Source organism: Heliconius melpomene, chromosome 9 (genome assembly GCF_056956725.1).
Source record: "Heliconius melpomene rosina isolate 202511_hmr_F chromosome 9, ASM5695672v1, whole genome shotgun sequence".
Taxonomy (NCBI): domain Eukaryota; kingdom Metazoa; phylum Arthropoda; class Insecta; order Lepidoptera; family Nymphalidae; genus Heliconius; species Heliconius melpomene.
The window spans coordinates 2,097,745-2,114,197 of NC_140397.1; the positions used below are offsets into that span (position 1 = coordinate 2,097,745).

A 16,453-nucleotide genomic window follows, 5' to 3' on the forward strand; every position below is an offset into this window, starting at 1 on the left:
GTGAAAATAAAAAAGTATCATCATTACAATATTCTTTATTATGAATTGATAAATACTTCGATACTTACATTTTTATTACAATTCTTGACTGGTGCACTATTATATTTGATAATAAAAAAAAACAACAAAAAAATATGAATACTGTAATTAAATTAAGTAACACTGTGGTTTGTAGATAATAACATGTTTAAAAGAAAAAAATAAAATATTCTTTTTACATATAAATATGTACAAATCTATTATTTTTTTATGGCATTACTGTCGCCTAATTTCCTAGACATTGCGTATAGAGTGGTGGTAATCAACGTCGCACTTTGTCTTGTTACTAGAGGGAGGAAAGGAAAATAAATAATTCCCTCAAGCGGGAATCGAACCCACTACCATCGTGTTTACAGACAGAACACATGAATCTATTATTGTTACTAATATTGTAAAATTTACATTTCAATCAAATAAAAAATTATATATTTTATTTTAGAAATAAAGTTATTGATATAAAATATTTATTTTAAAGCTATATTACAATATAAAAGAGCTACATTAATAGTCGATATAGTAGGTATAGGTAGGCAGGTATATGATTATAATTATTACATTATATTAATAAATAAAATTAATAAAAGCATTTTCTATGATAAGTAAATGAATCATAAATATCTAATATTATATTTAGATGCTGTCTCCAATATGTGACGTTATATACTTAATGACGTCACTTGTTCTTAACTATTGAATAGCTTTATAAAAAGTTTTATTTTATAATAACACATAGTATAGTTCATAACAAATTTTTTTTCTGTGCAAGCAACTTTTGTTGGTTAATTTTTATCAATATTTAAAACTTAGGCCATCACTATCGATATTAAAATATTAACAAAAATATATTATACGGTACTAATCCTGAATAATTGTTAAAACATGCATGAAAAAGACGCTTGAAAAAAATACTGAGGTCATTAAATAATATATTGCACATACATTTGGAATATTTAGTAATATTAGTAATGTTCCTTCTACATGTAACCAATTAGTAATCCGGATAATATCGAATTCGTATAACTGAAGGCCGAATAATATATAATAACTTCTTCAACTATATAATAACTTTCCACTGTATGAAATCATTCATTCAAGTAAGAGGTAAAAGTGATATATAAATTTAAGTAAATTATAAACGGTGGACAAAAATAAAAATTATGTGTGTACTAATTATAAAATATAATAGTTTTAAAACTCATTTGGTTTAAAAAACAGTAATTTTTATAAACTGTGGTAAATAAAAAAAATATAGCAAGAAAATATTTTTAATAAGTTCAGCAGTTTATTTTGAGCAAAAAGTATTTAAGTTTTGAAGAAATTATTTTTCAAATTTTATTACGAAATATTTAATTTCTATATATTACTTTTAAAAATAATAAAATAGATATTTATATGAAGTATTATTAATAAATAGAATATAGTCATATTAAAAAAAAGACAAACATATTTCTATTGTACAATATAGAATAGATGAATTTTAGATAATAAGATATTTTCATATATTACACAACAGTTAACGAAATTAAATCTTAATATAAAGAAATGGAATATACAATTTATTTTAAAAAATTTCATATTTTTATCTGAGCTTTAAATTCTTAATATATTAAAATTCCTAACACAATATTAAGTAGAGGAAAATAAACAAAAGTAACTAAATAATTAATTATTAGATTATATAATTAATAATTAATTATATATTAGATAACAGAAATTATATAAATATTAAGTAGAAATATATATTCGAAGGGAAAATTCTATGAATATTAAACGTTATAGAGATGTGAGAAATTAAAAAACAATAGAATAATAACAAAAACAAATATTAAAAACTATTATATAGTTACAGATATCAGATAAAGAATTATTATTCTTATATGTAGTAATAATTTATTACTTTATTACTAATAATTATATGGCTAATTCTATAGTGCTTTTGAATTATTATATAATTTTTTTTTATAATAAATATATTAAACATTTAAAAATTATTATATTTGAATAAACAATTCCTATACTTCTGTACATATTAACATACAGTGTAAACTCCATATATTTTGATTTAACGTGGAAGAAATTCCAAAAAGCTTCTAAATTCCTTTAGTTGGTTTATATTATTTATCATACGAAATCAGCTTCACGCTGTATCCCGCACGCAGCAGGGTAGGAAGAGGGAACCTAGTAATAAGGCATATCCGAAGCCTTTACCGAAAAAATTGTCAAAAAAAGTGGACAAAAAGCAAAATGCAGAAAAGGATAAAATTTCGTCACTCTGGTGACGTTCTTTCTTAACACGCAATCCCTCTAGAATTTGGCGGAAAGTGGGGAACGGAAGAGTCTTAATAGATAAAATTACATTCTTTTATTGTTCTTGTACGTTCTTGTACACATATGATTTATTTATTATACATATGTATCTACTGTGCTACAGAAATGCCACACAAGAAAGATAAAACCACATTAAAGGATATTACAAAAATAAGACAGGGGATCCCCTGTTTCCTAAATTGTTCTCTGCTGTTCTGGAAGAAGTGATGAGAAAACTACCCTGGGACAATCTTAGGTTTGCAGATGACTTGGTGTTGTTACCAGAAAATCCAGAAACCTGGCAATCAATGCTCCTAGACCTTACAAGTAAAAGTGGAGAAATGGGCCTAACAGTCAACCAATCTAAAACCAAGATCATGAAAAACAATATCGAAAAAGCGATAATTCTTGACAACAAACAAATAGAATATGAGAATACCTATATTGTTACATGTTGGGTAAGGACGTTGGCTGAGTTTTAAGGTCTTGTAATACTAACAAATGGACACATGTCTGAAAAATAAATAAATAATAATTATTATTATATTTACCTAGGACAGTTAATATCATTCCAAAATCAGATGCTACAAGAAATTGACAGGCGAGCAACAAATGCTTGGAAGCGATTTTTCGCACTTAAAGACATTTTGAAAAACAAATATACAAAATGACTGTTAAGAGAAAGCTCTTCAATACCTGTCTACTACCCATACTAACGTACGGCTGTCAAGAGTGGGCCCTAATCCAAAAAGTGCAAAACAAACTAAGAACTGCCCAGAGAAGCATGGAAAGGAGCATCCTCGGATACAAAAAGAGAGATAAGATGCGTGCATCTGATCTACCTAAGATCACCAAATTCGAGGATGTTACGATGAAATGCAAGTTACTAAAGTGGAGATGGTCTGGCCATGTCATAAGACAGCCAATAAAAAGATGGGCAAAAACCCTCACCGGATGGACACCCCGTCATAACAAAAAAAGGAAAAGAGGTAGACGGTTCATAAGATGGAGTGATGACTTGTACAGAACAGCAGGTAGTCGTCTCTGGATAAAAACAGCCAGAAATAGAGAAAAATGGAAGAAAAATTTGTATTATTCTTTTTAAGCCCTCTTTATCCATTTCAGTCAAAAAAACAAAATAAACAGACAAAATATTTTTACTTTTTTATTATATATATATAGTACTATTTTTTTTCTCCATTTGATAACTAGTTTCAGTGTGTATACAGAGTTTACACTACATTAAAATTATCTAATTAAACCACTAACTTCTTATAACTCATCGAGTTTGTGTAATAAATTTTCATAATTAATTCATATAATAAGAATACATAGCATATTCTCTTTTATTAATAATATATCTTTTTATAGAAAGAGTCAGGCAAATTTCAATTGCAATTAACAATTAAATATTAACAGACCATTTGTTTCTGTGGAAATCACAATTTACAATAAAATTATTGTCAATTGTATTCTTACAATTATTAATTAATTATGTTTTAACTAATTAATCGTTAATATTTATTTGTTAAATGCAATAAAATTTTGCAACCCCGATTATATGCACTTCATACTATAAAAAATATATTATACCATACTACAAAACTCCAATTTTTTTTTAAAATAATTTATCTAAAAGCTTTGACGATCCACACAATTAATATAATGGCAAATATAATACCTATAAGGCTGAAAAAGAACATTTTCTTCCTGTACCTGCGTTGATATTCCGCCGCCTTGGCAAGCTCGTCCACGCCCGTTTCAACACTTGCTCCGGCAGCTTCTATATGACTTTCTACTGTATCTGAAAAAAGAAAAATAAGTTTTTTTTTTAATATAAATAAGTTCTTTTTATAATAACAAAATTAAAATTAAATCAGCATCACGTTGTCTACAATAGGGTAGGCAGAGGGAACCTAGTGTTAAGACACTCTGTTCCCGACTTTCCGCCGAATTTTTAGAGGCATTGCGTTTTGAGTGGCGGAATTCAACGCCGCTCTTTGCCCCGACACCAGAGCGAAGAATTTGAAATATGAAATTGGATAAATATTTAATTTCCTCGAGTGGGGATCGAACCCACAACCGTCGCGTCCCACTCTTGTGCCCTACGGTCACACCCTTGTGCCCCTGGGCCACGACAGCCTCATCTGATTAAATTATTTTTATTTTTAAACGGTATATTATAAAGGTAAAACCTTTCCGTACCGTCGTACTTACCAACATTCTGTGCTTGAGCACTGACCATGTCAGCTAATTCTTGCATAATTTGATTCACATCTAATACATCAGCTTCTATTTTGTTCATGTAGGCTTCTTTTTCTAATAGCATGCTTGTTTCGAATTGGACGAGACGAGCCTAAAATGATTAATTTAGTTATTTTTTTAATATCTTGTATGGTAAAAAAAAATACCGAATTGCCGACCTGAAGTTAGCTGTAGGTAAAATCATAAGTAAAATCGTTATCCATTCCATTTTTCGTACTTTTGACGCCAAAAAAAATTCATACAGCTACACCGTTGATAAATTGTGTTTTTATAATGAAACTTTAATTTTAACAACATAAATCATTTTATAACTTAAGCAAAACGTCATATACTAATAAAATCATCCTTGTGGATTTGACACGACACAATTGTGATGCCATTGACTGTTAAAATATGTAATTTTTTTCCTAACTTACTTTTTTAAGTAATTACTACTGGTTTTTAAGTAGTTACTTTTTTAAGTATTACTGGAAATCTTCAGTTAAATATAAAATATAGCGTCATATAATAAAAAAAACCTTATATTTCTTACCTGAGCCTGTTGATTAGCTAAAAGCGAAGCTTCCTCGTCGTCAGCCATGGCTTGCCGTTCCAACGCTTCCGGATCATTCCTAGACCGACCCTGCGTCGGCATGTGGGCCGCCATTTTTTCTGATAACTCCTGAAATAATTTAAAGTTTCCATGTTTTTTAGTTTTACGCATGATCCACTTATTATCGTACAAATTGTTTCTTGTATAACTTTGCTAAATGTTATAAAAAAATAAATAAAAAATAAATAAAACATAATGTGTCAAAAATTAGATGATAATCCACACTTATGTGTGACAACTCTACACAAACTTTAGTCTTTTTGCTAAAGTAGGTAAACGACGTACTACGATGTGTTACGACGCCTTTAAGTAATAAACATTATTACGCACAAATAACAATTAAAAAATTATACCTTTTGTGTTGTAGAATATTTAGCTAATGCATCTCTGAAAGCTTGAGTCAAACGTTCCACTTGTAATTTTTGCGGTTTATCCCCCCTACGCACTACCACGCTAAGCCTTTGTATGTCACGGGCGGTCGCCGATACAGAACTATTTACGTTTTGTTGTGTATCATGACTGAAAAAGATAATAATTACATTGTACTTTAAAAAAAAAGTAAAAACTTAACAATATACATTATAAAAAGTAAAAATGAACAGAATAATTAAAAATATATATATATACTAATAATATAGTTTAAAAAAAAAACTAATAATTAACAAAATTGTTTTAAAAATTGTAGTTGTCCTAGCAAAGATATAAAATTCAATAGCAAATTGCGAATTTACAAGTACACCAATACCTCGCTTTGTGTCGGAGTTATGTTCCAAAAAAACACGACGCAAAATGAAAATAAATTTTCTATAGCAAACCATTTAATGATCGAACATAGGTTCCAGGCTTACGAAAATACTACCTTTTAAAAATAAAACTGAACAATGTAAAATGTAAAAAAGAATATAACTCTGCCAATAAATAAATTAATGCCAATAAAAAAATATTTATCTTTTTTGTAATCAAAAGCACCACGTAAAACTTTATATATGTAAATTAATTATTATCTTTTAAATTAAATAATTAAACTGAACCCTAAAATAAGCAAAACAAAGTAAAAATGAAATTGTATGAAATTTGTGTTGATTTTTAGTTAGAAAGGGAATCTCCAAATTTTGATGGCAGGGCACAATTAAAAACAAAGGTTACCATATTTTAGAAAAAAAAATTAAAGACTCAAGTCGACACTCAACTCAACTCGACTACAAGAAAATCAGTAAAAATTAAGTAGCGTAAGTTCGAAAAACCGCAAAACAAAACAACCTAAAAAGGTATTGGTATAAATAGCTTTGACTCGAAAGAAAATAGGGTAGTTTAAATTATAATATAAATATAGCATTATAAATGTGTAAATTGTTTTTCAGAATAGATTATGTTTAATGATATACAGTTATTGATTCACCAGGAAGTATGAGTACATTTCATTATAATAACATTAATAATCAAAGTATGTATAGTATTATATGTATAGTTTCATCAATCAGAAAAAATCTTATTTATTTTTTGTTAAATGTTAATATTCAATTTGGGAACACTGTGGCACAGAAAGATAAATTCTAATGTATATAACATCCTAATGTATTATGTTCCAATTCTCATTTAGGGAAAAAACTTACTACCAGCACTTACTCCTTTGACAATATATTAGATATTGAACAAAATAATTGCCATAGACCTTCTTATATTATGGGGGTGGAGTAGATTAATACATATTATTTTATTATAAATTTGAAAAACAGAATACTTACATTTTATCTCTTAGCTGCACACTATCGTTGGGTCCACCAATCTGTTTCATTGTCTTTTGCAATGCCCGTAATCCATTATTTATTGTATTGATATTATCCGCAATTCCTTCACTCAAGTTGTAGAGTTCTGTTGGACTGAAGTCTGCGAAAGCTACAGTGGGAGGTGCTGCCGTAGCACCATAGTCACGGCTGGATCCACTAATAGGCTCCCGTTCAGACATAATTTTTTTTCCTAAATATTCGGTTTCATTAAGTTTATTACTTGATTTGGATAAGTTAGATAGCTAAATCAAAACTTTTTTAGTATAGTTAAATAGAATACAAGTTTGTACGCAATGAGGCACTGAATTGGTTATTTTTTCCATTTAATTTTAGAAAATTTATACAATTAATCATTGATGATCAAAACGGCGTAAATAATTTTATTATGATTAAACTATGAATCATTTATATCTTATTAACAAGGTACATAACAAAGAAGTTGTAAGAATTCAGTTGCACAATAGCTGACTAACCTTTGCGTAACCTACTTGAGGGAAACCGGTACGAAAAATAATTTTAATTCAAATAGCAAGAGTCTATTAATTTCCAGTTTCAACAATATTGCGGCTGTATTAATGCAAATTAAGAACTATGAATTGTGATAGTGAAACGTCAACAACAATATTTAACATTGACAAACGTCAATGTCAAAACTTTGACAATGTTGTTAGCAACATTTATTTATCAAATTTAGTTATCAAATGTAATCTTTTTAATCTCTTATTATTAATTTATTGCATTGGATTGTTATGTCTATTAAGCATTATTTTTAATACAATCTATTAATTAGATTCTTTTTCATAAAATAAGCATGACGTAACAATATATAGTACCTAAAATAAATAATAATAAATTGGATCATATAAATTACAATTTCAATAATACAGAATAATGTTTGATAAAGAGATGAATATTTATTTATGTAAAACATAAAATATGTTTTAAGTTAATAGATTTTGCCAAGAGATGTCGCTGACTGAAGCGGTTGTACAGTTTTATTCATAAACTAGCGGCTTAATTTAATCATTTTTCATAACTTTGAGAAAGTGCAAGCATTACGTAGCTATTTACGAGGACGAAATCAGCGGCAAGGGCGCTCCCTGTGGGACTTGAGCCTATGCTTGCAGTCGTAAACAGAGCATTGAATTATTTTAATTTAACATTTTCTCGAAAATTATAGGTGTGTATATACAATTAACATGCTATAAACGCCAAAGCTTATCTTCATAAAATATCCTTGATGATAAAATAAGTTTCGCTTGTAAGTTTCAATATCTTTGTCAAATAAAAAAAGTTGAAAACGTTGAATCTTGCTATTTTCAAAGATATTTTTGTGATAAAAGGTTGTAGAGATAGATAAAGGCTGTCGTGCACGTGTAAAATTTAAACGTTTGAACTAATGAAACCTAGTATTAGTAGTTAGTAGTTATTGTTATTTCATTATTCAAGGCCAACTAAGAATTACACCGTAATGTTATATACTCTGTCTATAGCACTCCTGAAGAATGTAGCTTTCATACAAAACATATAAAAAGTAAATCTGACCAGTAGTTCCAGAGCGTAGCGTTTAAAAAATTTCGCCTTTATTATATTAGTATAAATACATACTTTTAATTAATATAAAGTTTCTTAGTATTAGGCTTACGTAGAACGTATGCAAATCTGAATAAGGCTTTTTTAACCTATTTTTACACAGGCTTAACTCGCATAAAGAATGTTGCAGAGACAACCAAATGTTAAGCCACCCGTTTCCCCATTTTAATTCTCAAAAATTTTTTGTTCTTTCCATAATCACAAGTTCAATAAAAGATGTGCTATAGATTCCCAGTTTCACTCATTAATGTAAAAAATAAGCCACATATTTATAACATTATTTTTTTAAAAACAGAAGACATATAAATAATTAATAGCTATTATGACGTGCCGCAATGCTGCAATTTAATTCTTCACTTTTTGTGTTCGCATGCAAGAATTTTTCTCACAACCATGACTTGTCAGGAGTCAGGACGCATAAAGCACTCGACACCTGTTGCGATTAAAAAAAAAACAACAAAGATGAAATTAAAATAGCTGTCAGAGCGGAACCTTGCAGGTTTGCGCGCGGAATAATAAAATTGTTAATCCTATTACGGATAGGACCTCCCGGGTTTTTTTATATTTTTATCCATTATATTGTAAGCTTCTTGACTTTTTTATCATTTTCCTTGATTTTATTATATTGTAAAGTGTCACTTAAGCCTAGGTAAGATTAAAAACAAATATAATTAAATTACAATAAATTTGCTTTATGCTGTATCCCGCACACAGCTGGGTAGGCAAAGGGAACCTGGGAACGTAATGTTTAGTTCTGTTCTCATTAAAACATTTCCGTTCTCCACTTTCAACCAAATTCTGGAGGCGGGTGGGTCTATAATTTATAATTTCTAATTGAACTGAATAGTATGAAACGAGATGCCTTAACACTAGGTTCCCTCTGTCTACCCTGATGTGAGCGGGATACAGCGTGAAGCTTATTATTTTCCACCACGTTTCAATAAATGAGTGTAGTGTGTTTGTGATCTTGGAGTTTTATGCTAAAAATACATTTTGCTATTTAAGACTAATACTAGCAATTATATAATGTCACCTCTAGATATAGAAGTGACTGAATCGTTGAAGTAAACACTTACCAATCATTTGTCTATCTGTCCGTTGGCGCATATAAATCAACTCATTATAATATTCTATAAATAAAAACTTTTCTAAGAATGGTTATTAAATGTGTCTATTTATTCTGTGCAATATAAAATTATTATAATAAATACTTAATATTTTTTTATGATGTTGAAATCGTACTAGTTGTTGTTAGATAAATATTTAGTTTGTTATTTTTTTACGGCCATGAGGCAATGGCACAAGAGTGTAAACGCGACAGGTTGTGGATTCGATTCCCATTCGAGGATTTCCTCAAATGGGAATCGAATCGGCAATATTAAATAAAAAAAACTTTGGAAATATTTAATATTTTTTATTTTCAAATCGAATAAAAAATTCCTATATGCCATTTGTTTATTAATAGTCGTTTTCACGATATTTTCTTTTGTAAGCTAATTTTACTTTAAGTTGTGACTAAGACTTAATTAGATACAGTCATTTTACGTTTTGAAATTGCTCGTGAAATAAGTGAAATTTATTATTATGCGGTGCGGCGTACAAAACCGCCGACAGCATCAAACTACCTATCATCCACATTATTTACAGCGGAACAAGAATGAATAATGACTTTCATAATAAATCTTTGTAAACTTCTAGATTATAATGAAGTGGAATCTTGGCATTTGGCTTTCGATTTAAAGTTTATAAAACACGAATAAAATATATATATATTTTTATTTTTTTGCTTTTTCTTTGTTTAATTAAGTATCTATAGTATAGTAAGCTATTTTTATGGTTACCAAATTTACTTTTTAACCTATTACTAAAGAAAGGAAAATAATTAAAAAATTAAATAAAATCATTTGTTTTCTTAATTAGTATTTTACTTATTTATTACACATTCAAATTAAAATATCAGATCAAATTTTAACTTTATAATTACATATAAGATTAATTCTTTTTCAATTAGAGTTAAATATATTTTTTATAAGTTTACCTTATCTATATTGTAAAAAAAAATGGCATGTCTTTATAGTCTGTGCACTTTTTCAAAATCCATTAACTACATTTTCGCAGTGAGGTCTTAAAGCCACTTGAAATGTCTAGACAAGTCAAATAGTCGTGATTAACATTTATCTTTATAACAGAGACCGTCGTAGCGCAGCGGCACATGGGTGTGACTGTAACGTGAGGGTTGTGGGTTCGATCCCCATTCGAGGAAGTGAAATATTTATTTACGTTTATATTTCCATTCCCTCTCTCTAGTGTCGAGGCAAAAGGCTGCGTTGAGTTCTGTCACTCAACACGCAATGCCTCCAGAAATGGGCAGAAAGTGGGGAACGGAGTGTCTTAACACTATGTTCCCTTTGCCTACCCTGCTGTGTGCGGGATACAGCGTGAAGCTGATTTGATTTTTTTTTAATATAATACCAGTTGTGTGCCCAGCAAGAAAGTTTAATATAAATTATCATCGATAGGTACACATTTTTCGTGAAATTCTTCTATATTTTTTGTATTATTCTATCAGTTTTTGAAGTAGCATCCGTCAACTTTTTTTTGTAGTAGCCGAAGCTTATAGCTTCAACAGCCGGCGTTTCCGGGCTATTTCACAGACTTAAATATTTATTTAATAACATTTTTATTTCGAAAAAAAAAACTACTTTACTTTTAAAGTAGGTACTTGACATATACTATATGTACATATATATTTCTTATACACATATAGACATTTCGCCTCTTGCAACAAGTTTTATTAATTTATAATATTTTTACATGTTAAGTACAGAAACTCGAAACCGTATTACTAATTAGCATCTTACATAGGCTTTATTTATTACTGAGATCGAACGTTACTTGTAATAACGATGCTTCTTGGTAATAACTAGTACCCACTTAATTAAAATTTTACATAATTAACCTTTAGGTACTTGAAGCATCGCCTCTTGATCAAAAGGAAATATAAATCAGCTTCACGCTATATCCCGCTCACAGCAGGGTAGACAGAGGGAGCCTAGTGTTAAAACACTCCATACCCCACTTTCTGTCGAATTCTGGAACCATTGCCTGTTGAGTGGCAGAACTCAACGCCGCGCTTCTCGACACCAGAGCTAAGAAATGGAAATATAAATTTAAATAAATATTTTATCTCCTCGAATGGGGATCGAATCCACAACCAAACCCAAAACCAAAGTTTCAGAGTCACATATTAAACAAAAATTTTAATCCATAATCACAATATACAATCAAATTCTTATGAAGTGAATAATAAATAATAATATTAAAAGATATAGAAATAATATGAATTTCATACTAAATCATAGTATAATTTAGATACAAATGAACTTTAGCTTTGCACGCCTTTGAACTATGTTAACAAGGCGCCGGTGTAGGCGTAAAGCCGTTACAAAATAACTGCTTCATTATGTTGACATCAAAACGTGGAATGATCGTAGAAAAATATACTTATTTGTATAAATTGAGGCCAGGCGTGGCGTAGGGCACAAGTGTGTGAACGCGACAGGTTGTGGATTCGATTCTCATTCGAGGTAATTAAATTTTTAATATTTTAATTTCTTCGCTCTGGTGTAGAGGCAAAGCGGCGGGTTTCTGCCATATAATACACAGTGTCTCAACACTAAGTTCCGTCGGCATGTTTTGCTGTATGCGAGATATAATTTGACGCGAAAAAAATACAAAAAAAAAATGAATATAGATTAATTAATGTTTTTGTTAATTAAAGTTAAAAAAATTACAATTAAAATTAATTAATGTATAGGTAATAATAATATAACTCATATAGACAATAACTTTATGAACTCACATATCGTTGTGTTAGAGACGTAGTTTTTTAAAGTAATTTATAAAATAAAAAAATGAGAAAAAATGAGTGACTCGAGAATGAATAAATGAAAAAAATATTTGTGAAGCATGTAAATCATGGCTTATTTGTTAGTATGTTAAAATATATTTATAAATAAGACCGATCTAAAAATACTTGCGGTAAATACATTAATCGAATATTAATTAGTATCTCCTGATAATATCCTAAGATTACTCGTACAGTCAGTTTGTTTTGTGTCGCTTCGAGAAACAATTTGCATATTGATTCGATATCTATGGAAAATGAGAAAAAAGTATTTAAATATGTAAATAATTACTTACTTTAAGCATATTATAAGTAGCATATATAAGTTTTATATTTGCTGTTCTTAATTTTCTTTATATATTATCAAAAAAAAACATGTACGCGGCATGGCGCTACCTAGAGAATTCGGCAGAGAGTGGGAAACGTAGTGTCTTGACACTTGGTTCCTATGCTTATTTATAAGGCAACTGCAGTGTACAATCACATAATGTTTAATTTGTAAACTTCATTAAAATTAGTATGACGAATCCACGTGTAATTAGCCATCTCAAACTTGGATATACAGATGTAAGAAACGGTAATGGATCTGGCATTATTAAATTTCAATTTATTTTATTTCATTAATTTCGCTCGCTTGTGTTACACAAATATTTATTTTCTCATGATCTAATGATCGCGAAGTAATTGAGATTTGCAATATCATTCTTAAGACAATATACATACATTGATAACTATTATCAGCTTCAAGCTATGTCTACTACGATAGGCAAAGGGTTAGTATTATGACACTCCGTCCCCCACTTTCCGCTGAAGTTTTTAAGGAATTGCATGTTGAGTTGAGTTCCAGAGCGGAGAAATGAAAAAAATAATAAATACTAATTCATTCCCCCCGAGGGGATCGGGGATCGTTTGAATATTTCTATATAACTATGCAAAGATAATAACCAATTAAACAATTATTGTTTTCCATTTTTAACTCAAATAGAAACACTATATGATGTGCAACATAAACAAAATTAAAATAAATTATAATATACTTTAACCAGTATCGTAACACGGTAATCAGTATGAAATCCCAAATCCACAAGTTATTTCAAGAAAAAACCTTATCAAAACCGATCCATCTATTAGCATACGACATCAACTTTCCTCGCATTTCACATTAGCACGTCGACAGGAAGTTTACGGCACGCGCGCCATTTCCTCGTTCGCCAGGATGTTGTGCCGTGTTGAATTCTGAACTACTATTATGTTGGACTTTGGTACTGGTGGGTGGGTAGGTATGGTAGGTAGGCTATTTGTGGTAGTGGGTTCCTTTTTGGCTGTAGTTGTTAGTTGTGTTTGTAAAGGATTGTTTGTTTTTGTTTATGATGTATATTGTTTATTTTTTTATAGCTTCACGCTATTACCCGTATCTTGCGGGGTAAGCAGAAGGAACATATAGTGGTAAGACATTCCGTTTCCCACTTTCCGCTGAATTTTTCGAAGTGGCAGAACTCAATGACGAACTTTTGCCTTGGTGTCGAAGCGAAGAAATGAAGATAAATAATAATTCATTCCTTCGAGTGAGGATCGAACCCACAAGCATCGTGTTACAGTTACACCCTTGTATCCCTGCGCCAAGACGGCCTCTTATAATATAATTTTGACATATTCCAATGTAAGTTTTACTTGTGACTACAATCTTAGAGTGGTAACTATTTATTTTAAATGGACTATGGTTAGTCTAGCCAAAAGAAGATCAGTATGAGCTTAGAATGAGTTTATTTCATTGAAAATGGAAAGATGAATATGCCCGCAAACTTAAGTTTGTAAATTGTTACAAATTGATGCTCCCACCGAGGCTTTGACGGTGGGAGCATCCGACTCGCGCTTAGCCCATTTCTTTTGAATAACTTGCTCGATTTGAATAAAGAAAACAAAACAAAAACCTTTATTCCTCACCAATGTATATAAATACAAACAATTATTTACTTTAGTCGAGCTACTAATTATTTAATGTTCTACATTCTATAAATACTGAGTTTACTGTTAAACAAGCAAACGCGGTGATGTTCCAACGATACTATTTCTAGTGGACACGGACAGGTGCGGTACATAACCCGCTGTGTGAAGGTCACAGCAAATGCAATTGTTTTTTTCAGCTTCAGCATGGTAGGCAGAGGGAACCTAGTGTTAAGACACTCTGTTTCCCATTTTCAACTGAATTCCTGAGGTATTGCGTGTTGAGTAGCAGAACTTAACGCCGCAACCGTCGTGTTACACTCACACCCTTTTGCTGATGCACGACAACGGCCTTTCATATGTGATAAGTTAAAATGTTAGATAAATTATTGTTATAATTATTTAAAAAAATTAAGGAAGTCAGTCGCAGGGGCATCTGTCATTGCGAAAGGAAGTGGGTTCGATTATCAATAGAATCGATTTATTCTGTATATATTTATTATAATAATAATAATTCTATGACTAAATTATTTAAAGCCCAGATAATAGCTAACAATGTTAACTGGCTGGAATATAAGAGGGTGTTTGTATTTATAATAAAACTTGAGAGCCATCTGGTTCCTTTGGCGCCATGTTTAGAATATCTTTAAAACTTTTTTTTAGACCTAAGTTACTCTCGCTAAATGACTATGATATCCTTTACTTCTTTATTTTCTTAGCCAGATATCAAAATATTAGATTTTAATTAAGTATTACTTATTACCAACAAGCATTAAGTAACGCCTAATTTTACTAATAAAGAAAGCCAATATAATAAAGAAAGCCAATGTGAGGTGTTAATTAACAAGATTTCGAGTAACTGTTTTTTTTAGCTTTACGTTTTATTCTGCACGTAGTAGAGTAGCCAGAGAGCCCGGGGACCTAGTGTTAAAACACTTCATTCCCATTAAGACTCTACCGTTCCCCACTTACCGCCGATTCCTAAAGCCATTATGTTAAAAGGCGGAATCGAACCCCGCGGTTTATATTTTTATTTCCTCGTTACCGTAAATAAAAATATTAAATATTTCTTTTCATGAGTGTGAATCGAACCCACAACCCATCGCGTATATAACAAAAAATATTATATAGTTTAATTATATACTCTGTTACAGAAATAATTTGCGCGGGAAAACAAACAGACGTCAACAAACATTTTATAGTCTGTTTACTGTAAAGATGGCGGTCGTGTTTCTCTCATTTGTGCATCATTAGTGAGCGGATATGGTACAATTGGCCCGCCATGGGGTTGGTCATTTAATCAATATTAACAAGTAAAAATCAAACGTCCGTCGGTTCATCGACTCTTGGAAATTTCTAGAAAGGACCATTATTGGGCTGTTGGGACGTATCGTATGTTAATTTCAGTTTAATTTGTAATTTCTCTTTAAACATTTGAGAAGTTTAAATTTTGTAAAATTATGAAACTAAAAAAGAAAAACGACTAGTATTTTAACATTTTTATTACATCTTCACGCTTTCCTGCATATAACAGTTTAGGCAGAGGGAACCTAGTGTAAAAACACTCCGTCATCTACTTTCCGAATTTTTCCAGGCAGTACGTGTTGAGTGTCGGTCTTTTGACTAGTGCCAGGGCGTAGAATTGCAAATATTAATAAATAATAATTAATTTCCCCGTGTGGGAATCGAACCCGCAACCTAGCGCGCTTACAGTCTTTTGTGTCTGTGCGCAACGACTGGTTTCAGTATATGTATATTTTATTGTTATGTACATAAAAGTACAACCTTTTTATTATGCATAGCTAAAAAGGAACTTTATGGAAATGAAACTTATTTAAAAGCTCTTTCCGAATGTAAGTGCTTCCGGTGCATTCACCTTGTGTTGTCAATTTTTTTTATTATATGAATTATTTATTTTTGAGCAGAATTATTTAAATTTATATTTCCATTTCTTCGCTCTGGTGTCGACACGGAGTGTCTTAACACTAGGTTCTATTTACATAACAAACAAAAGTGTTA

At 30.3% G+C, this 16,453-nt stretch overlaps 1 protein-coding gene across 1 annotated transcript; it reads right to left on the bottom strand.

The window, feature by feature from the left end:
- Positions 1-17: 17 nt before the first annotated feature.
- Syx13 (syntaxin 13) lies at positions 18-7,614 on the bottom strand. Its single transcript, XM_085190383.1, has 6 exons — positions 7,464-7,614; positions 6,949-7,180; positions 5,557-5,722; positions 5,144-5,272; positions 4,564-4,702; positions 18-4,150 (listed from the first exon to the last, which is right to left on the bottom strand). The coding sequence occupies exons 2-6, from the start codon at positions 7,167-7,169 to the stop codon at positions 3,975-3,977; spliced, it is 831 nt and encodes a 276-aa protein (XP_085046509.1). The 5' UTR covers positions 7,170-7,180; positions 7,464-7,614; the 3' UTR covers positions 18-3,974.
- Positions 7,615-16,453: the final 8,839 nt, after the last annotated feature.

What these genes read in the sequence shown, in the direction of transcription:
- Syx13 (XM_085190383.1), bottom strand. Translation starts at nt 7,169, where the DNA reads ATGTCTGAACGGGAGCCTATTAGTGGATCCAGCCGTGACTATGGTGCT. An exon ending in GTGCAGCTAAGAGATAAAAT is followed by an intron (nt 5,723 to 6,948) that starts GTAAGTATTCTG and finishes TATCTTTTTCAG; the next exon opens with TCATGATACACAACAAAACG. An exon ending in AATATTCTACAACACAAAAG is followed by an intron (nt 5,273 to 5,556) that starts GTATAATTTTTT and finishes AAATTATTTCAG; the next exon opens with GAGTTATCAGAAAAAATGGC.